The 21,976-nt window shown below is 36.1% G+C and overlaps 1 protein-coding gene and 1 long non-coding RNA gene across 7 annotated transcripts in view; one reads left to right on the top strand and one right to left on the bottom strand.

The window, feature by feature from the left end:
* ALG13 (ALG13 UDP-N-acetylglucosaminyltransferase subunit) overlaps positions 1–19,653 on the bottom strand; it is a 63,091-nt gene extending 43,438 nt beyond the window's left edge. Inside the window, 3 exon segments of the mRNA XM_058536538.1 lie at positions 16,611–16,749; positions 18,468–18,630; positions 19,553–19,653. Of these exon segments, the coding sequence (XP_058392521.1) occupies positions 16,611–16,749; positions 18,468–18,630; positions 19,553–19,633 (383 nt within the window). The 5' untranslated portion in view covers positions 19,634–19,653.
* Positions 19,003–21,976, top strand: part of LOC131401334 (uncharacterized) — a 51,766-nt gene continuing 48,792 nt past the window's right edge. For 3 of the 6 annotated variants that reach the window (XR_009217640.1, XR_009217642.1, XR_009217639.1), the window contains exon 1: positions 19,283–19,404. This is a non-coding gene — a long non-coding RNA (uncharacterized LOC131401334). Of the gene's footprint in view, positions 19,405–21,976 lie in introns of all 6 variants that reach the window. The other 3 variants (XR_009217638.1, XR_009217637.1, XR_009217641.1) reach the window with 3 other exon arrangements.

The following is a 21,976-nucleotide window of genomic DNA, read 5'->3' as shown; positions in this document are numbered from 1 at the left end:
TCAGGTATGGGGTTTAAGTAATCTTCTCATTTAGCTCTCCTAGATAATAACTCTCTGCTAGGATCACAGAAACTAAATCCATTAGCTATGCTAGGAAACGCTGATACAATTGCTGACTAATGTCTCCAAACTATTGTATAGCATTAACAAAAATGGAAAATGCAAGAAGTGTGTTTCTTAAAAAATGGAAACAATGAACATTTAAATTAAAGCAGCATGAAAGGAATACCTTACCCACAAATGTTCTAATAGACTACATTTAAAATGCTGTGGCACAGCATTAGAAGCATCGGACATGAGAGGCATGTTTCAATGTGTTATTAGGGCACCTTTCTGGGAAAACTACTCTGGATTCTGAGAAAACCAAAGTAAAATACGACCGTGCTTTGCAAGGTTCAAAGACAGGACTGATCACTTGTATTACCTGATTCCACTGCCAACTGTCTCGTTTTTATTTAAATGCCAAAATCCAATTCCTTTCTTACTTTTTCTAAGTGTTAAAAAAATAAATAGATCAAAAGCTGGCTTTGGAAAACTTGCAAAATTAAGCTGCTTTGAAAACTGTCTTTCTTGTATCTGTGGATGCAGTACTAATCATAACCGTTCCCTATAGGAAAAGCACCAAAAACCAATGTTATAATTCAGGAATGAAATAAAAGCATGGTAGAAAAAAAGAATAAAATCTTTACTTCCTTTAGCATGCCAATGTGAAATTACCTTAACTCATTTCTTTTTTAAAGAAACCATAACACTGGAGAAATGATTCCTTTTGGAATCAAACGGGAAGAGGAATCACCATCTTTCTTTAAGGCTACAAATCCACTGGGAAAAATTAAGGGTTATAATGTAAAAGTTAATTCATTTTTGGCATTTTTTACTTATAGAGAAAAATACAAATTCTTCATATTTATTGCTATTTAAACTAAAATTAAGGTATGTAAAATGTCAATTAATACTAATTAATTACTATTAATTAAATACAATTAATACTAATCGACTAATTAATACTTCAAAATGAAGTATATGGCTTCATTTTGAGGAAGAAAATAGAGAAAGGGGAAGGGGGGAGAGAGATTCAGAAAATAGGAAAAAGAGCAGGAAACAGAAGAAAAATTAGAGACAGGAAGACAAAAAGAGATAGAGGAAAGGGAAAGTAACACAGAGAAAGCACACAGAAAAAGACCCACACAAATACGGTCAATTGATTTTTGACAAAAGTGCAAGAGCAGTTCAATAGAGAAAAGATAGTATTTTCATCAAATGGTGCTGGAACAATTGACATCCATATGCAAAAGAAAAAAATGATCCTCAACCTATACCTCACATCTTGTACAATAATTAACTCAAAATGAATCAAGACCTAAACGTAGAAAACTTCAAAACTTTTACAAGAAAGCATGGGAGAAAATCTTCAAGACCTTGAGTTAGGCAAAAAGTTCTTAGATGTGATATAATAAAAGAAAAAATTGATTAACTGGACTTCATCAAAATTAAAAACTTTTGCTCTGCAAATGATACTGTTTGGAGAATGAAAATTCAAGCCACAGACTGGGAGAAAATATTTGTATATCACACACCTGAGGAAAAAACTTTGTACCAAAAATATATAAAGAACTCTCAAAAGTCAACAATAAGAAAACAATAAAAAAATGGGCAAAAGATTTGACTACACATTTCATCAAAGATATAGGAATGGCTACTAAGCACATAAAAAGATGTTCATCATCGTTAGTCATTATGAAAATGCAAATCAATACCACAACAAGACATCACCACTCACCTACTAAGAGGGCTATAATAAATAATACAGATAATAACAAGTGTTAGCAAGGATGTGGAAAAACTAGAATCTAAGTACAAGAAGCCAGATGCAAAAGGGGTATGGTTGCAAAAGATATATGATTCCACTTAAATGAAATACACCAAAAAGGCAAATCTATAGACAGATTAGCGGTTGCCTGAGGTTGAGGTGGTAATAGGTATTAACTGCAAACAGACACAAAGCATCTTTTTGGTGTGACAGAAATGTTCTAACACCGTTTTGTGGTTGTTTCCACAATTCTATATATTCACTAAAAATTACTGAACTGTACACTTAAAACTGGTGATTTAATGGCTTTATAATTCACATCAGACAATCCACTCAAAGTGTACATTTCAGTGGTCTATAGTATATTTACAGAGTTGTGCATCCATCACCACAATCAATTTTAGAACATTCTCATTACCCCAAAACGAAAACCCACACCCCATAACCATTGACCTCTAATCCTCCTGTCCACACTAACTCCAGGCAACCACTAGTCTACGTTCTGTAATTTGCCTATTCTGGACATTTGAAATAAATGGAATCATACAATATATGCTCCTGTGTAACTGGCTTCTTTCACTTAGCATGAGGTTTTCAAGGTTTGCCCATGTTGTAGCATGTATCAGTATTTCAATCCTTTGTATAGTTAAACTATATTTTATTTATCCATCCATCAGTTGATGGACATTTGTGTCATTTCCACTTTGGGGCTATAACTAATGCTGTTATATTCACCTGCAAGTTTTGGTTTGGACATGTTTCTATTCTCTTGGGTAATACCTAGAAGTAGAGTTGTTGGATCATATGGTAACTCTACATTTAACCGTTTGAGGAACTGTCAGTTTTCCACAGCAGTTGTACCATTTTACCTTCTCATCAGTAGTGTATGAAGATTCCCATTTCTCTACATCCTATCAACACTTACTGCCTATCTCTTGATTATAGCCATCCTAGTGAGTATGAAGTGGCATCTCATTGTGGTTTTGTTTTGCATTTCCCTGATGGCTAATAATGTTGAGCATTTTTTATGTGCCTATTGGCCATTTGTACATATTTAACGAGATACCGCTACATACATCTTAGAATGATTAAAAAGAATTTTTTAAAAAGCTGATAATACCAAGTGTTGACAACAATGCAGAGCAACTGGAACTCTCATATGTTGCTGGTGGGAATATAAAATAGTACAGCCACTCTGGAAAAATAGTTCAGCAGTTTCTTCTTAAGTTAAACATAGAGTTACCATATGACCCAGCAATCCCACTTCTGGGTATCTATCCAAGAGAAATGAAAATGTTAAGTTCACACAAAAACCTGTACATGAATGTTTATAGAAGCTTTATTCATAATCATGATTCTCCCAAAACTGGAAATAATCCAAACATCCTTCAACTGGTGAGTGGACAAACTGTGGTACATCCATACAACAGAATACTCCTCAGCAATAAAAAATAATGAAGCATGGATACACACAAGAACATGTATGAATCTCAAATGTATGGTGCTAAGCAAAAGACATTCAAAAGGCTACATACTGTATGATTGCATTTATATGACATATTGGAAAAAGCAAAAACTATGGGAAGGGAAAACAGATCAGCTGCCGCCAGTAGTTAGGGCTGCAGGAAAGGGCTGACCACAAAGGGATGGCAGGAAGGGATGTATGCGGGTGACGGAAGTGTTCTGTATCTTGACTGTAGTAGTGGTTACATGATTATGCATTTGTCAAAACTTACAGAACTGTACAAGAAAAAAGGCTAATTTTGCTGTATTTAAATTTTAAAATAAATAAAACAAAAACCAGTAGAAGGAATAGAATTTAGAGTTAAGAGCTCACAGAACAGACAAGATTGGAGAGAAAAAACAAGAAAATTAGAGGATCAATCCAGGAAGCCAACATCTAACCTACAGGAGGCCCAAAAAGAGATGAAGAAAGTGGAGGAGGAGAAATGATGATGGTAATGATAATGATATAAGGAAAATTCTAGCACTGCAGGATATGATCTATATTTAGATCTATATTTCAATCTATATTTAGACTGAAAGGGTCCATGAAGTAGCCAGAACAATGAAAGCAAAAAAGATGATCAGCAATGCACATAACAATATCATTTCTGAAGTCAGGGGATAACGAAAAGACTAAAGACTTCAGAGAGGAAAAACAGATCATATACTAAAGATCACACATATGAATAGCAATAAACTTCTCAACAGAAGCACTAGAAGCTTTCTAACAATGAAGTTCAATATTTGAGGGGAAATTATTTCCAATCTCGAATTCTACAACAAGCTATCAATCAGATGGGAGAGTAGATGGCCTTTTCAAACAGGAAAGATTAAAAAAAAATCACCATCCATTCTCAGAAAGCTACTGGAGGATATGTGAAACCAAAATAAATAAGTTAAACCACAAAAAGGGCAGGGGGCACATAGTGCCCTGGAAACAGAAGATTCAACACAAGAGAGAAGTAAAAGGAATTTCCAGGATAAGGATGAAGGAGAAATCCCAAGAGGATATTCAGAAGGACTAGATAGAGAATGACCGGTTCAGGCAAAAGGATAGAGAACTCCAGCACAGACATTTCAAAAATTAATAAAATTATAACCTAATCAAACATACTAGGAAAAACGTACACCTCTGTTGTAGAGTGTGGGGACATTTCTATAGAAAACTGAGCAAATGAAAAAAATAAACAAAAATGAAGTATAACAGTTCTATAGAAAAGAAAATCTATCAATGAACACTTACTACATGGCTCAGATGTGAACAATATTGTACTTAAGTAGTCATAATAATGTCAACACTGAAAACAGATTTCACAAGAACTGATAAAACTAAATTTGTTTTTGTTTTTTAAATTTAAATATCATCTATGGACTTCCTACTGTGGAAGAGGCGGCTTCATCTCCCACCTCTTCCACACCAGGAAATCTATAGATATTTAAATTTATATTTAAAAAAAAAGTTTGAACATATCACTTATAAAACATATAAAATAATGTAATATGGTCACCTATAGGAAGCAGGATCAGAGATGTAGAGTGGGACACAGAACTGTTTCTTGTTATAAGCCTTGTAGAACGAGTTAATATTTTATATTATTTACATTTTCTTAAGAAACAAAAATTATTCAATAAGTGAGCACGAAACAGAATAGCATAATAAATTGGGAAAATAAATAAGTAGATGTAAAAACGGGTTTTAAATAATTACAAAACTTAACCAAGTTTTCACATCCAATCAGTAATACTACTAGGACTAGAACTATATATAGTCTCCCAATTCTTGTACAATTATTATAGAGAGGAATCACATACCACAGAAGAAAAGATACGAACCAAGGCTCAGAGGTGGTTTAGTACAGGTTACGTCCCCCAAATTAGCACAATAGGACTTTCTAAAAAAAGACCCGTGAGACAACACTAGACTTCATCCTGTATATAACAGAAAGCCATTTCACAGTATTTAATACTGTCCTTTGAAATATCTATTGCACTTGAAATTCCAACCAGCTGACTATTCCTCCACAGCAAACTACTCCAATCCTGTAAACCTCCACAACAGTGGTTCTCAAGTGAAGGGCTTAATAAAACAGATTGCCTCATGCCCAGATATTTATTCAGCAGGTCTGGGGTGTGTCTTGAGAATTTGCATTTCTAACAAGTTCTCAGATGATGCTGATACTGCTGGTCCAGGACCACACTTTGGGAACCAGTGCTCTAGAACAATGTGTTCCACAAGTTATTAATAAGTGTTCCTAAAATGTTTCAAGGCCAAAATTTCAGGAAACACTGCATACATACTATAATCCTATCTTTGAGGTTCACAATGCCCATTAGCAATATTAAAGGCTCTAAGGAATGATAAGGTTACCTGCTTAACTTTGACCTGGCCTTTCCCATGGGAGAAAAACAGTTTGGGAAAGGCCAAGTCAAAGTTAAGCAGTAACTTTAGCATTCAAGTTACTAATGGTTTTTAATGCACTATAGCTACTGCTTTTAAATTGTTTCAAAGTTTGAGAAATGTTGCTCTAGAAATTATTCTGTTATCTAAGGTTGTTGGAATAATTACATAAGATACTGCAGGTCAAGTGCTTAGCATGTAAGTGCTTAATTACGTATTGACTACTGTTAGCTGCTGACAAAGCAGTTCACTAAGAAATTATTCTTTTGCCAAAAAAAAAAAAGGTAAGAACCAGAACAGTTTCACCTAAATTATACTGTAAATCAAGCCAAAGTTCAAATATAGATCCCCAGAAGAGCTTTCCCCAACCTGATGGAGTTCCTCCCTTTGACATCTGAAAATAATAGGATGAAAAACAATTGCCTTAGACTTTTCAGGTACTTGTACTCTGGGGCCAGATTAAAACAAATTGAAGAAACTGAAAATAACTCTAAAAACTTAACATCTTATTTGACCTGTCATGAAACTGATGTGCTTTAATTTTATAATTACTATTTTTTATATTGTAATTTAACTTGAAAATGTGATTTAATTGCTAGAATTATTTTCTTTCACTGATCAAATGGGAAAATTCTTTGTAGTACAACATATGAATACTAGTAGTTTTAATTCTAAAATAATACTCCATGTTTCAACCAATAAAATGAGATATATGCCTGGATTTTTTTTTTAAAGCACACATTATCTGTGACATACAAGGTATAGTTATAAATGTATATAGGACATGATGCTTTTGAGTTATTTTTAGTTTCTGAGAGGCAATATGGTACCATGAAAAGAGTATCATGAACTTGGGTTATGCCACTTTAATCATCCTGGGTCACAGTTTCCTCATCTGTAAAATGAAGGAAGATGGGTTGCATGATCTCTAAGCTCTTTCAAGTCTAAGGAATTGTGATTCTCTGTGATTCAATGGTGGATAACAGACTTGCCCTCCCTTCAGATGGTCAAATTTGTGATGAACATTAACCACAAAAACAGCTTGTAGGGGGATTAACCTATTATCCTGGCAAAGTGCGGGGTTGACAGCCCCACATAAAAATGGATGATAAGTCTTACCTTACCAAATGAAATAAAGAGACCTAAAATTTTAAAGATAAAATTTGTAACTATGGTTGGTGATGGATGTTAACTAAATTTATTGTGGTAATAATTTTGCAATATATACATATATCAAATCATTATGCTGTATACCTTAAACTTATACAATGTTATAGGTCAATTATATCTAAATAAAACTGGAAAAAATAAAGAGAAACACATGTATGTAACAACTTGTGACAGAACCTGCAGAAAAGGCAATTAGTATTAAAATAACAATGCTAAATCATGTATTTCAATTATTTTTAGTACCAAATAACATGGGGCCAACTTGGAGAAAGAGCTCCTCAACTCGATAGAACTTCTTTTTTAGGTCTTTCATTACTGAAAAATAAAATGGTAAATTTTTTTAAACATTTTTTACCAGCACCCTGGAACTAGAACCTGTCACTTGTTTTCCCGGTGGACATTTAACCAGAACTAATAAAGCAAGATTTATGAAGGAAGGGACCACAAGGGTTCTAAAACAAAATTTGGTCCCATGGCCCTATTCAACCTCCTCCTCAAGTTTTAGGAAGGAGACAATAAAGCTAAGTAAAAGAACCGACTTCCCAGAGCAGTCATCCTTCTTCAGATATGCAAAACAGAAGAAACATTACCAAGAGCCGCTTGCTTTCATTTCCTTCTCTTCCCCTTTCACCTGAAGCATTCAAATATAGATTAGAAGAAAAGAGAAATAGTACTTTGCTTAAAAATATATTACATTGGTACAGAAATACTGAGAGTTTTTTTTGTTGATTTAAGATACTTGCAGCGTCTAATCAGTCTACAGACAGGGAATTGAGGGAACGGAGAATAAAGACCAGAACATTCTTTTGTTTTGATGCACTGGAAAGACCCACTCACTTAAACCTCTAAATTAATTCTCTAACCCCTGCTAGAGACTAAATATGAATTTAAATACAAAATTCAATGAAGACTTTGCTTTCTGTATCATTTAGGACTACATACTGTAAATTCTAGAGAAATATCTCTAAAACTATTCCTACTTCTTAAAACAAAAGCTCTAACCAAGAGAAATTGTATTATATCAATGAAATCTTTTATTTTCAAGCATGCTACACAATTGGTTTTATGTCTAAGAAATGACCTATGAGGGAAGTTAGTTTTACTAATTCATAAATGGGAAAACTGAGATCCAGAAAATTACTCAGGTTGAGGATTTAGGAATGTTGTTCACTCCTAACTTTGGGAAGTGCGTTATCCACCCACTTCGTACTGGTAGTGGACAACCAACCAATATGTTCTGTACAAAAGGGGAAATGAACAGTAAAAAAGATGCAATATATGGCCTCTCACAGGCATCATTCCAACAGTGACTATCAGTTCAGCAAACAAATACTTCAGCACACTTGACAGTAAATGAGTAAATTACAATACTGTATTGCTTCACCAAATACCCTAACGTAGTATATCCTAAAATAATTACTACAGATGAAAAAATTCCATTTAGTTCCTTTTATCAATTAGAAACAGTGATACATATTATGGGTTATAGATACTGAGTTAATAGTATAAGAGTACTAAAGGTTAGTTTCAAAATGTGTTGCTTGGTATGTTTTAAACTTTATGAGGAAAGTTTGTAATTTGTGTTGTATCATAAAAACTAGAAATTACTAAACTCAAATGTACTTAATCAGAGGGTTTAATTATAAAGGAGTCAAGTAGTTATCACCAGAATATTAATGAACAATGACCAAGGAAAGAAGTTACTGATGTTGGCCTCAGTCTAGAGATTCTTAACCTGGGGCCTTAAGGTACCTGTAAACTTCCTGAAATTCACTGCAAAATGTGTATATGTTTGAGTAGGGAGAGAAGCAATAGTTTTAAATATTCTGAAGTTTCATGACCCAAAGAAGCTTAAGAACTATTGACTTAGAGAGCAGGCCTGTAGCCATCAAAATAAAATCAATATAGTGTGTCAATCAAAATAAATAGCTTTGGCCAGGATGTGGTAAAAATTCATAAAGACAATAAAGATCTAGAAGTCAAATACCAAAACAGATGGTATATAACGATATAAAAGCCCCTCAAAATATTTTTCAAGAATCAATATCAAAGTCAAGAAGCATATATTCCACATACCTGTTTGAAGCCAGCTAGATTTATTTGCCCACCTTTTGTCTAGCCACCTACAAAAATTATAAGAATTAAAAGAACTATAAAAATCTAAAGATTGTGCTAGAATATTTATGTAAGGAATTAACCATTTAACAAGGACTTAAATTGAGTGTTGTTCGGCAGTTATCTTAAACCTCTCTCCATGTAATCTTTTACTGGAAAACACTACAGCTAATGCCTTTAATAAACCTCTGATTTTTAATGTTTTACCAAAAATCTCCAATAAAAACGATTATTTGACAGGCCCTTAAATACCATTAGGATATTCCATAGTATCAGCCCTGCTATGTTTTAGATGTCATTACTGTAAATGCTTGATCCTACAGACTTCACCATACAATCTAATGGTCACATCTTTCTTCTGAACAAGAGGCATACTAGATACTTTGGAGTCAAGTCAAAGACAGTATGAAATGAATGTGTGCAAGATGACAGTGTTTCCTATAGCCAATACCTAATTCTAATCAAGATAATGAAAAAAGAGTACTAAGTTACAGAAGTGCATTTACCATTTATGGAAAGCCTACTGTGTTTCAGGCAGAGGACTCAAGAATGAATAAGACCTATAGCTCCTCCTCAACTAGACTGTAAGTGTTCCTCCAGAGCAGGAATTATATCTTGAGTTCTGCTGACACAAAAAGTAGATTCTTATGCATTTATGTTAAAAGACTAAATGAACAAACAAATAAATAGGCTTGAGATATTTAGGAAGTAAAGCTGAGAGTACCTGTGACCAATCAGATATTAAAGGTTGGAGAAATGAGTTAAATCCTGGAACTGACTAACCGGTAACACCATTAATAGAGGTAAGGATCTCAGAAGAGTGAAAGAGAGAAATATGATCTTAGTTTGGGGCACACCGAGTTTAAGGTGCTTAGAGAATTGACAGACAGAAATGACTAACAGGCAACTGGAAATACCATTCAGAAGCTCAAATCAAGAGTTGGGGGATATAGATATGGCAATCAATAATAGAAGCTCTGGGAGTGATGAGAATACCAAGAAAAAATATGTAAAGAGAAGAGGACCAAAAACAGAACCTAAAACACAAATATTTAGAGAAAACAAAAGAGCCAGTAAATAACTTGCAACCAGGTAAACAAACTGGGAGTTTCCCCACATGGATTTTATGAGTGGCAATCAGTATGCTTTAAATAGCAATGTAAAAACTGAAACAGGTTATATAAATGGGGCTACCATACAATCTAAATTTCTTGCAAGAGTCTTATTTCAAATATTCTGTCCTCTTGTCCCCATAAATGACGGAAATGTACTGGAATTCAGCATTCCAATCACAACTTCCAGACTATCTTTTGGACACTTAAGTAGCATAAAGATCCTTTTCACATTATGCTTGAGCTCTGTTTTCTCACTTGCAAAATTAAGACAATAATCTTAACTATTTCATAGGGTTATTGTCAAGATTGAGTTCATACGTGTAAAGTGCTTTGAATGGTACCTGATACATACTAAGCGCACAACAGATATCAACTAATTACTTTTCATTTCCCACTCTGCCATAACAATATGGTACTAATTGTACAGCAGAAAATTGATTACCACATAGCTATCAGGACCACCCAATTCCAAATCTTTCCCCAAAATCAATTTCGAATAATCTGCCCATACATCTCATTTCTCCGACTGTATGCAGATTTTTGGTCATCTCTGAAAATTTTATATTTTGAACAAATCAGAGGGATTAAGTGCTCATACCATAATTACAATCACTCCCCACATAATGATATTTCAGTCAACAATGGACCACGTACATGATGGTGGTCCCATAAGATTAATACCACATAGCATAGGTGTGTAGTAGGCTATACCAACAATGAAATCGCCTAATGAGGCATTTCTGAGTGTATCCCCGTCATTAAGCAACACATGACAGTAAAGGGCCAAGAAAAATATCTACATTACTGCTAGTCACTCCTGAATTATTTTCAGTCTTGGAAAACTCTTCCTCAAACTATCATAGTGGTACACATTTTTATATTGTCCTGTCTACATGATTTGCTTTGAAAAGCATAAATAGTGCTTTCAAGTGTCTAAAAATCACTCAATAGTACTTCCAGATGACTTTTTTTTTTTTTTTTTTGCAGGGAAGGATTGGCACTAAGCTAACATCTGTTGCCAATCTTCTTTTTTTTTTTGTTTCTCCCCAAAGCACCAGTGCATGGTTGTATATCCTAGTTCTAAGTCCTTCTAGTTCTTCTATGTGAGCTGCCACCACAGCATGGCAACTGACAGGACAGGTGGTGTGGCTGCATGACTGGGAAATGAACCTGGGCTGCCGAAGCGGTAAGCACACGGAACTTTAACCACTAGACCATCAGGGCTGGCTCAGATAATGACTACTTTTAAATGTTCCAGAACCCCATAGCAAGTTAATCAGTTGCACCAGCTTACCTAAAACCAAATTTTTCCAGCTCTTACTTTCTTTCCTCCCAAATTATAAGCACAGTCATCTAAAATCCTTACTTCCCAAGGTCATCCTATAACCTCACATCACTTTTCATCTACTCCAACATCAACTTTCTACTATTTACCTGTCCACCTCTGAAGCTTTCCATGATGTGAATTTCTTTAAACTTTCTTTTGCTTCCTTATCCCTGGAAATCTAAATATCTCTAACAGAAAACTGCTAAATAAACTGCATTCCACTTACTCATTGATTTCAAGAACCTGAAGCTGTCATGTAATGAAACTAAACAAATTTTATAGAATCTTGATTACCATTAATTTTTTCATAAGGACCAATAAGATGTAAACTTGGCAATTAATTTACCTTAACCTCTTTCCTCATCTGCAAAATGAGTGGTTTGCAGTAGGCGTTTTTAAAATTCTCTTCCAACTCCAAAAATCTACTATTCTTTGTCTTAAAGTCTTCATGCGTTCAATCTAGTATCAATGCCACCCATGCCGTTTTGCTAGATTCCAAAAGCTCAGGAATCACAGGTTTTTAAGTCCAAGGTAAGGTTGTCATATACCAAAGGAAAACCCAATTAAGTGAAGTATGAAATTCATACTAAAATAAACTAATTAAACAACTTCTTGAAATGAAAACAACTTTCCTTGGAAGGGAGTAAAGTAACTAAAGCAAATACTAGGCAAACAAGCATAAAGAAACAAAAAGCTTACAACATACATTATGGTAGTAGAAAGAGTACAGGATGGGAGTCAAGGAGCTGCTTCTAGTGGCAGCTCTGCCAAAGGCTGTTGTTTCAGACAAGTCATAACCTCTGGCCTTCTTCCTAATCTGAGAAACAACAGGATTGGACCAGATGATGTTGAGGATTCCTGCCAAATCAAAATCATTCTAAGATCCTTTGATTTTCAAACCCCACAACTAATATAAAATTTCACAAGGTATAGTCAAAAGATGTCACTACACACAATTGACACCAGTGCTTTAAGCCTCTGATAAATGAATCTGGGTTATATATTTTTGTGGGAAAAAAGAAAGCAGATTTGAGGTCCCATGTTGCTTTTTAGTTGTCTGATGTTTCAGTAGACCCTTGCATTTGTTCCTGATTCTCTATGGTTAGTCCTTCATGACATAAAATAACTAAAGACTCAGTGATCAACATAAATTTTAAGCCACAATTTTTCTCAAATTAGAGAAACACATTTAAAAGAGAGCCCAGAAAAGTCAAATTCTCTCCATGGATTTGAAGAGGGCCTTTCCTATGTTTGTATAACATTAATATATAATTATGATTATGGTGCTGTGAATTCTCAACTATGTAGAGGTAGATTACTCACTTTTCAGATTATTCTCAGCAAAATTTTAATCCAAGTTGGCTTCCTCCTGCTACCCAGAGTACTTCTCAGCCACCACCTTCTACTATTAGTAAGAATTTATTTTAATATTAGCCTAAGTAAAACACAATCAGGAAAATAAATCTACAAAAACATATAATGCATCCCAAGTAAAATGTGTATAGTCGTCAACATTTTGGGATAATATAATTATAGTGAATGCTCTATGTTTATGGATGAACTATATCTGAACTTTCTACCAATAAACTATGAACACTTACAGATAACCTAGTTTATTTTATAGGTCTTGAGACCCTTAATCAGAATTTCATAATGTATCTCAAGTTATGTGAAATTTTAAAACCATATATTTAGGCCAATATACACATCAGATCATTTAATCATTTGTAAAACTAGCTTTATAAGTACATAAATTATCAATTCCCCTATGATGCTACAGTAAATGTTTCAACACCACTGTGAGAGGGAGTCCCTAAAAAATAACAGCAAGCCCTATGGGTAAATAAGGCCTTTTCGATTTCCTCTTCTCAAACCAGTAAAGCTTTGACATTGGGCAAGATTTTGTCACTTTCTATTTGTATCTTAAAGGAAAAAAGTGAACATATCCACTCCATTCTATTCTTCAAGACAAAAGTAGTTTGTTTCTCCAAGTACTATAGATCAACTGACTTGACAGTTAATCTTTTAGGTAATTATTGAGCTTTTTATTTCACAGAACACAATCCATCATTTTTTCTTTTTTAAAAAATTTGGTTCCTTGGATTATGAAGCTCAAGATGCTCTCAAATTTTTTTACAAGTTGGTTAGTTTCATTTTTTTTCATTCTAAGGAACATCAAACTAACTACATTTGAGGTTTGTGCCAAAGTTTTCAAATTTAATTCATTTTTTTCATGATTCCAAATCCACTTGGGATTCTAGGATAAAACCTGTGAATGCTCACCATATATTTCTCTTACTAAAATATAACGATTAAGAAAAGTCTAATGAATTTACTAAATTGCAATTAGGATTTGGACCCAAAGGCTTATACTCACATCATAAAATTTTCTATACATTTTACAGATATAGTAAGTTTATTAACTTATGTTATTCTGCAAATATATATTATATATTTAATTTGATTTAACCACATTCCATAGGTTGCATTTAGGGGGGTGTTTTTAAAATGTTGAGAGTTTAGTGTTTATTTTTGTAATCCAACAACTTTATCCAAAAATGCAGAAAATTTTTCTGGCTGGCCAGGAGGAAAACATTTCAGTGTTGATAAGTCCATTGACTGTAACAGCCCAGGAAGCGTGCTAAAACAAAAGAAGAAAAATATTAGGTAACATGGGAGAAAAATTTCATAATTCATCTGCTGCCCACTTGATGACTGAATCTAACTTCCAAGAATTTGTGATGCTTCTCAAACTGTACATGTGAACTTTAATGTATTTTAATATTACAGGTATACATACTAAGATTAAAGCAATACAAAGCACTGCCTATCAATATCAATTTAACAGACACATTATCTCCTATGTCAACTGAAATATTTCAGAAATGTTATTTCATGAAAGATGTGATCACATGGCTTTGGAACATTTCTCAGGACTGGGCACATACAAACTGAAGCAAAATTAACTTATGAAAACAGAATAAATGAAACCAAAAGTAACAGGTGCCAGACAAGAACAATAAGCTGGGGAGACTACTAGACCATGCATGAAGACTGTGAAATAACTTTTGTTGCCAGTAATTTACCATCACAAATCCATATATAATTAAGCAACGTACAATCGCCATGCATGTTGGAAATAAGGTTCCAAATCACAACATAAAACTATTACTGCAGAAATTTAATTAAACCAGTCACTTAAATTAGAACAGACATACAACCACCCAGCCTAGATTTGGTGCAAATAAATGATATGCTGAAAATGAAAATACAACAAATTATTGATTCTTGTGGCACTCGTGTGTGACTTTCTTGCAATTAATATAGGAAAAAAAGGATTCTAAAACTGTAAAAAATTAATAAATTGGAGACTTGTACAGCTTTCTTTCCAGTCTGAGTCAAGAGTCAGGATGTGTTTATGAAATCAATGTTTTCCCTTTTTTAATATACTGACATAAAATCAAAGCTTATTTAAGATTTAGAATGAAAATACGCATCAAAAGTATCTGGAAAAACTGACTTGCTTTAACCAATTAGGAAGATGACAGTTTATTCCTCTTTAAAAAATGTTAACCACTAAAAATCTCAGCTACCCAAGGACAGATATGTCCATTATCTGAAGCCCACATAATTTGGATTATCTAGCTTCTCCCCTGACTCACAATACTTTTAAGAATGGTTTCTATATTACAAAGCCACCCTGACAGTCCTTCTCCTCCATCATTACAGAGAATAGGACACCAACAATTGCTCCTGAAACAACCAATGAAGCTGTCTCCTCTCAATGAGAATAGGAATCTGTCTGTTTTGTTCACTGCCGTACATGCTAAGTGCCTAGAATAATGCCTGGCACATAGTAGGTGCTCAATAAATATTTAATGAATGAACAAGTATTTACTGAGTGCCTAAGAGACAGATGCAGTAAAGTTAAAAGAAAAGCTTATTATGTTCTAACCAGTTTCTTCTAAGGTTTATTTCTTATTTTAAAATTAATTTCAATTTGTTATAACATAAAAATATGTATTTTGTAATACTTCTATGAGGTCTTTATTTTTTAAAACATTAAATTAGGATAGCTTGTAAAGTCAAACAATTGGGAATTACTGACCTGACGCTTTGGCAAGCTTCTAGTGTCTCAAGAAGAATTAACAGAAAACAAACCAGCAATTTTCTTCATCCTTCTACTGTGATGTTGATCAGTTCTTGTTGAATTCTAATATACTTCTAGAAAATAATACTCCTTACCATAAAGTAATTCCTCTGCTTAAAATACTCCAATGGCTTCTTACTAAACATAGAACAAAATCAGAACTCCTATATGAGCTATCCCCACCCAGCTTCACTTTATACTATTCTCCCTTGCTCACTATACTCCTGCCACACTAACCTTCCCTCTGTTCCTCAAACACACCAAACTCCAAGCTCATTACTAACTTAGGGCCCTTGCAACTGCTGCTTCCTCTGTCTCTAGAGCTTCACATGACTGGCTCTTCCTTGTCATTCAGGTCTCAGCTCACATGTCATATACCCAGTCATGCCTTCCCTGACCATTCTAATTAGTCTTCACCCCAGCTATCACATCACCCTGCCTTATTTTCTTCACAACACATTTCACCATGTGAAATTATCTTAATTTCTTATTTATAACTGTCTCCCACCACTAGAACATAAGCACCATGAGAGCAGGGACTTGATCTCATGTTTACCACTGTATCCACAGCACCTAAAACAATGCCTGCCACTTATTAGATGTAGTTGAATTAATGAATGAGTAAATTTAATTTAGGAATTCCAGAGGGTTTACTGAAGGCAAAATCTTAATTAAAAGGAAGCAAATGTCTTCCTTGAATAATGAAAATCTAAATAATGAACTAAAAAATTACATTCTTGGAGACTTGTGCACCCAGATGAACACATATTCACACGCACACACATACATTCAGATATGCACATGCAATGAAATAGGCATAGATACAGAAAGCACTACTACACAGAGATCACAAAGTGGAACATAAATAAATGAGAAGGTTTTACAGGTGAGAAAATCAAAGTATGTTTGATAAGTAGGAGAAGGTAAGAGGTCAAAGAGACAGATGGGGTTAGGCAGGTGGGTAAGAATAGCTAGGGAGGAATTAAGGCAAGAGGCCAAATAATCAGTATCTAGTATACCTGCAGGTACAGGAGAAGAGATGCCCGTCTTTCTGTAGCTGCTTTGCCAATTCCAGCTGATGATTGTTCATCAACTTTTCATTTACAACCACTACAAGTGGCTTTCTTTTTTCCAGAGTCTCCAAACAGCTTCCTGCACCTACAAAAATAGATCAAATTCGTTAATACATTTAAAAAAAAAAAGTCAAGGTGCTCCACCAAGTTTTATAGCTAGAACTCAAAAGATGAAAAACTTAGTTGGCAGAACTACAAACCAGGCATTTTAATTATACCTTCAAAATGACAAAAGTATAGTTATCAGTTGCTTTCTAGTAAGTGTTATAAACCTGACTTGAAAAATACATTCTTCATGATGTAATCTATGCAGAAATAGAAGTATAATAATGTACACCTGAAATTTATACAATGTTATAAACCAATGTTACTGCAATAAACAAAAAATTTAAAACAAAACAAAAAAAAAAAAAGAAAAGTGGGGTGAATGAGGGAAAATATCTTAAAGATTTGTTTTTGGGATGAAATAAAGTCATACGTGTGAAGAAATAAGCACAAAAAAATAAAATAAAATAGCATAATATGCAAAAAAAAGAAAGAAAAATGCATTCTTTATCACCGCCAACAATATTATGACATAGGATTCAGTGCTTGCCACTTGTCCTCTAGTAATATGTCCTGGGCATGGGCCTTCAATTCAAATAAGATTCAGGTTCAACATACTGTACATGAAACTGCACTGCACTTCTATTCCAACACAAGTAGAAAAAGCAAGCCTTCAATAGCGAGACACTAATAAAGATAAACTTTGACCACTCCTTAAAAGTCTGCCTGTGAGGTACCGTCCCGAACACAGTCAAGGATAATTCTCCACAAATGTGCATATATACAATATTTGGGTCAATTCAACTTCGAAATCTAAATCATTTAGATATTTTAAATGGGAGCAAGGAGACTGATAAGTAGACAAAGCCTTTTTGGGTAGATGATGCTAGGGGAGTAGTTAAGAACACAGACTCCAGCACCAGACTATTACCTGTCTACCACTTACTCACCAGACAAGTTACTTAACCTCTGTGTCTCAGTTTCTTCATCCATAAAATGGAGATACTATAGTACTTACTTCATAAGATTGTTTGGGAGGATTCAACCAGTTATATACTCAAAACATATAGAAAGTACCAAAAGCTGTTAGCTATTATTCTATACATTTCTAATCACCAATCTGTTAGTAATGTCTATTTTTAACGACTTTTCTCTCTTCAAACTAGGCTTTTTTAATAACCAAGAAACTTCCCCCCTTCCTCCCTCACTTATCCAGCAGCTAAAATTGCAATGCTCAGCAGTTACAATTGCAGTGCTCCCCAAAAGCAGTTCTTCTTAAGATACCAGCAGTCTAATTAGACCAGGATGGTTCTCTGAAGAGCAGGCAATGATTTACACAATATGTGGTAGTTAAATATTTTTCACTACATTCATTTCACACTCACATTTAATAGAAATGTAAAAAATCTTTCAAAGCCAATTTCTCCATGACTATTTAGCTGGCTGAACATTCCTCCAGATCTAAGCCCAAATACTAATTTCAACTGACAACTCTTTACACATATCATGGGGTAAACTATTTTGCCCCTTAGGGTTTCTTACTGTCAAGTTGCGCTACAGTGATTAATTTCCCATCCTTCTTCCACTCAAAAATAATAAATTCTCTCCGCTAATGTTCTCAATTGCTATATTCAAGTAAGTATTATATTCTAAAGGGCTACAGTGAGTTACTCTAGTGATTTTATTTTACCTCAAAAAGGTTGTTTCTGTTCTTATTGTCTATCAAAAACCAAACCGCGAGATTCTAAGGCACTTTACCTGCGTGACTAATAACAAGATCTGCTTTCTGAAGGTCTTCTTTCAATGAATCCTTGTACCTGTAAACATCCAGAGTAAATGACTCAGTACTGAATGGTTCAGGTACCACCTTTCCTCTACCTATCTGTAGGACAAGTCGGTTGTAACCAAGGCACTTGATTATCTGAAACGGGAAAAAAGAAAAAGCAGCCCTTTGAAACAGGTTACTGTAAAAACAGGAATAACCACAACAAACCATAAAGTCGGTGTTCAGACCGGAGCACGGGCTGCGAAACAGTCTGGTCGATTTGAGTTAGTTTTCTAAAATGACCCTCCCCTCCCCCACCCCGCCGCGCCCCGGGCCCCTACGAGGTGTCTCACTGGCCCTAATGGATCTAAGCCACCCAGCTCACCGAGTCCTGAAAGAACTGGCCCTGCAAGAAATACGAGACCAGGTAAAAACTCCTAAAAAGGCGTCGAAAACTACGGGGCAGACCAAGTAACGGCTTCGTTCCGCCTCAAGATGGCGCTGCGCGAACCGCGAGCCCTCAGGAGACGCCGCGCCACGAGGCCGCCGGCCACGAGGACGCCTGAGGAGGGAGGAAAGGCGCGGACGCGCTCCGGGCGCCGCGGAGCAGGGCAGGGGGCTGCGCGCTGAGCCGGACTGGCTGAGGCGCCCGGCACCGTGGACCCGGCGGCCCGGAGCGGGCCTGAGGAGCGGCCGGCGAGGCGGGCCCGAGCCTGAGAGGCGGAGCCGCTGGGGGGAGGGGCGACGCCGGAGGACGGCGAGACAGAGGCGGAGAGGCGGAGAATCGGAGGGGAAAAGCGGGGGAAAGGAGGAGCCGGAGAAAAGACAGGGAGGAGCGGCCCGGCAAAGCGCAGGGAAGCGAAAAGAGGAGGCGGAGGAGGGCCGAGCCAGGCGCGGGGAGGAGCCAGCAAAGGGGCGGCGGCACCTGAGGTAAAGCTTCGGAAGTTTCTTTCCGAGCGCTGCGGTCAGGCAGGGTTACCGAGGCTGGCGGTGAGGCCGGCGGCGAGTGGCGAGCGGCGAGCGGCGAGCAAAGCGCGGAGAGCCAAGCCACCGCGCGCCCGCCCGCCCCCGCACTCACTTGCAGAGTGTCGTGCGCCGATACGCACGCAATGAGGTCGTCAAAGCTGGTGGTCCCGACCGTTACAAACACGCACTTCATCGCGAGGGTTCCGTAACGCTGACTCGCAAGGGCCGGATGTGACGTAGTGGAGGCCACGCGGCTGCAGCGGCTGCGCTCAGTGGGGGAGGCGGAAGTCAGCCGTGGCCGCCAGGGGGCGGTGGGAACTCGGTCTGTCTGGCCGCGGAGGGTGGGGGAGGCAAAGACTAACGGCCAGTGTGCCAAGCACTGTTGTAAGCACTTTGCGTGTAGGACCTCACGGGACCCTCACAATAAAGAGGTGGGGAATTGACAGATTTATTTTTTTAAAAGATGGGGATTAAAAAATAATTATGAAACCTCACACCCTATCTTGAGCTTTGTGTTTGCTTCGTTGCTTGGGTACCCCAAATCTTGTTAATGATACAGAAGTTTGGGATTCTTTATTTGCTGCCATGTTTTGCCAATATACAATTGAGCGATGGTTTTACTTCAGTCTGTTGAGGGCTGTGAAAGAAAGGGCATGTGAAAGAAAAAGTGCCTTTTAAAAAATCACTCATTAGTGATGGCCTAGTGGTTAAAGTTCGGCGCTCACCACTTCGGTGGCCGGGGTTCGCTTCCTGGTCGGAACCACACCAGCCCGGGGTTCGCTTCCTGGTCGGAACCACACCACCCGTCTGTTGGGTGCTATGCTGTGGCAGCGGCTCACACAGAAGAGCTAGAATGACGTACAACTAGGACGTACAGCCATGCACTGGGGCTTTGGGGAGGGGAAAAAAATTGCTCATTAGCTTGGGCTCTTGTTACAACTATGGTTCTCAGGAAGCCAGAGCCCTACAGGGTCTCTTGGAAGCTTCAGCGAGACAGTTACTTCCATTAGCAAGTATTGTGTGTAAAATAGAGGCGTTAAAGCCTGAAGCCTATATCTATATAAATTGAATCCATCCAATGAACCATTTAAAATGTGAAATTATACATTGTCGTGAGTAAATACCACAAGTACATTACCCTCAGGCAGTCAAGTACAGGAGAGGTGATTTCTGAAGACTCCCGTTTTTTCTCCTACCACCATTATTAAGATCAATGCCTATTCTATCTCGTTCTAATGTTTTCTATATTTCCTACTTAAAATCTTAAAAACTTTAGTTCATACTTATGCTTTGCCCTGCCTGGTTGTATACAGAAGGGAAACTATGAGAAGAAATTCTTTCAGAGAGGAAAAGGATGGGAGGTGAATTACCCCGAGAACATAGACTGAAAAAACCTGTTAGACCTGTTTCTACTGGACTGTTCCTTTAAATCCTATAGCTGGGGTAATTGTCTTTTTGAGGAGTGATATGCTGCTATTCCTATCTTGATACTGAATTTCATACATTAATGATTCAGTGAAACTGCAGTTTTGTAATAACAATAAATGTGTAAAGATCATGGTTAAATAATAAAAAGCATGATCATGTTTTCTGTGCAATAAAGAATAAACGATGTGAATATTTAATAAAATATAAAGTCAAAAAATATTCTAAAATATTCTGTACTTCAGAAAGACCTTTACCTCTTGTCATGTCTGTGAAATCTTTTCCTAAATCTGGAAGGTATTAAATTAAAGGAGCACTGTTCTCATTAGCTCATAGAATAAGACATATATAAAGTGAATAGTCTTAAATTCCCAGAAAATAAGAAAATCAAACTTCTAGGACTTTAAATGTGCTAGACTTGAATAAAACATCTTGCAGAAACTTATCCAGAAACATTTTAAGAATCCAAGTTTACATAATTAATGTAAAGTTTTAGCAATTAAGTCTTTTCTCTGTTTTGTAAGTGTTAAGTATAATACAAGCATGCATTTTATTTTACTTGGGTGTGTTTTTCCTAAACTTATACAGGCTTCCTGACCAAATAAGTTAACATTACTTTTAAAAATGTTTATGATTATAAAAAATGTAAATTTGTTTTCAACTACGTTAAATCAGTATTCTGACAAACTTTATTTCAGTAGCGACTATGTTTGTAGTATGCCAGCTTGAAGATAATTTCCAAGATCTTTAAGCAACTTAAAATCATGGACTGACATTAAATTGAGTTAATTAATGGATAATCCTTGCATAGCTAGATACTTTCTAAGTAAAGTACAAACATTGGTTTAAATTAAGCATAATTCTAAGTTTATATACTTTTGCTTCTTATTTTGAAATGCTATAGAGAAACTACATCTTGGAGTTATGTAATGAATGTGTTCATTTTTGCCATTCTAGGAAGTTATAAAAAGGATTTGTGTGGCTATAAAAAGTTTTGTCACGTGTATTCTTTTTTTGTGTGTGTAAGGAAGATCAGCCCTGAGCTAACATCCATGCTAATCCTCCTCTTTTTGCTGAGGAAGACCGGCTCTGAGCTAACGTCTATTGCCAA

This window comes from Diceros bicornis, chromosome X (genome assembly GCF_020826845.1).
Source record: "Diceros bicornis minor isolate mBicDic1 chromosome X, mDicBic1.mat.cur, whole genome shotgun sequence".
Classification (NCBI taxonomy): domain Eukaryota; kingdom Metazoa; phylum Chordata; class Mammalia; order Perissodactyla; family Rhinocerotidae; genus Diceros; species Diceros bicornis.
Note: the sequence above shows the minus strand (reverse complement) of the source record. Positions and strands in the feature narration are given on the sequence as shown.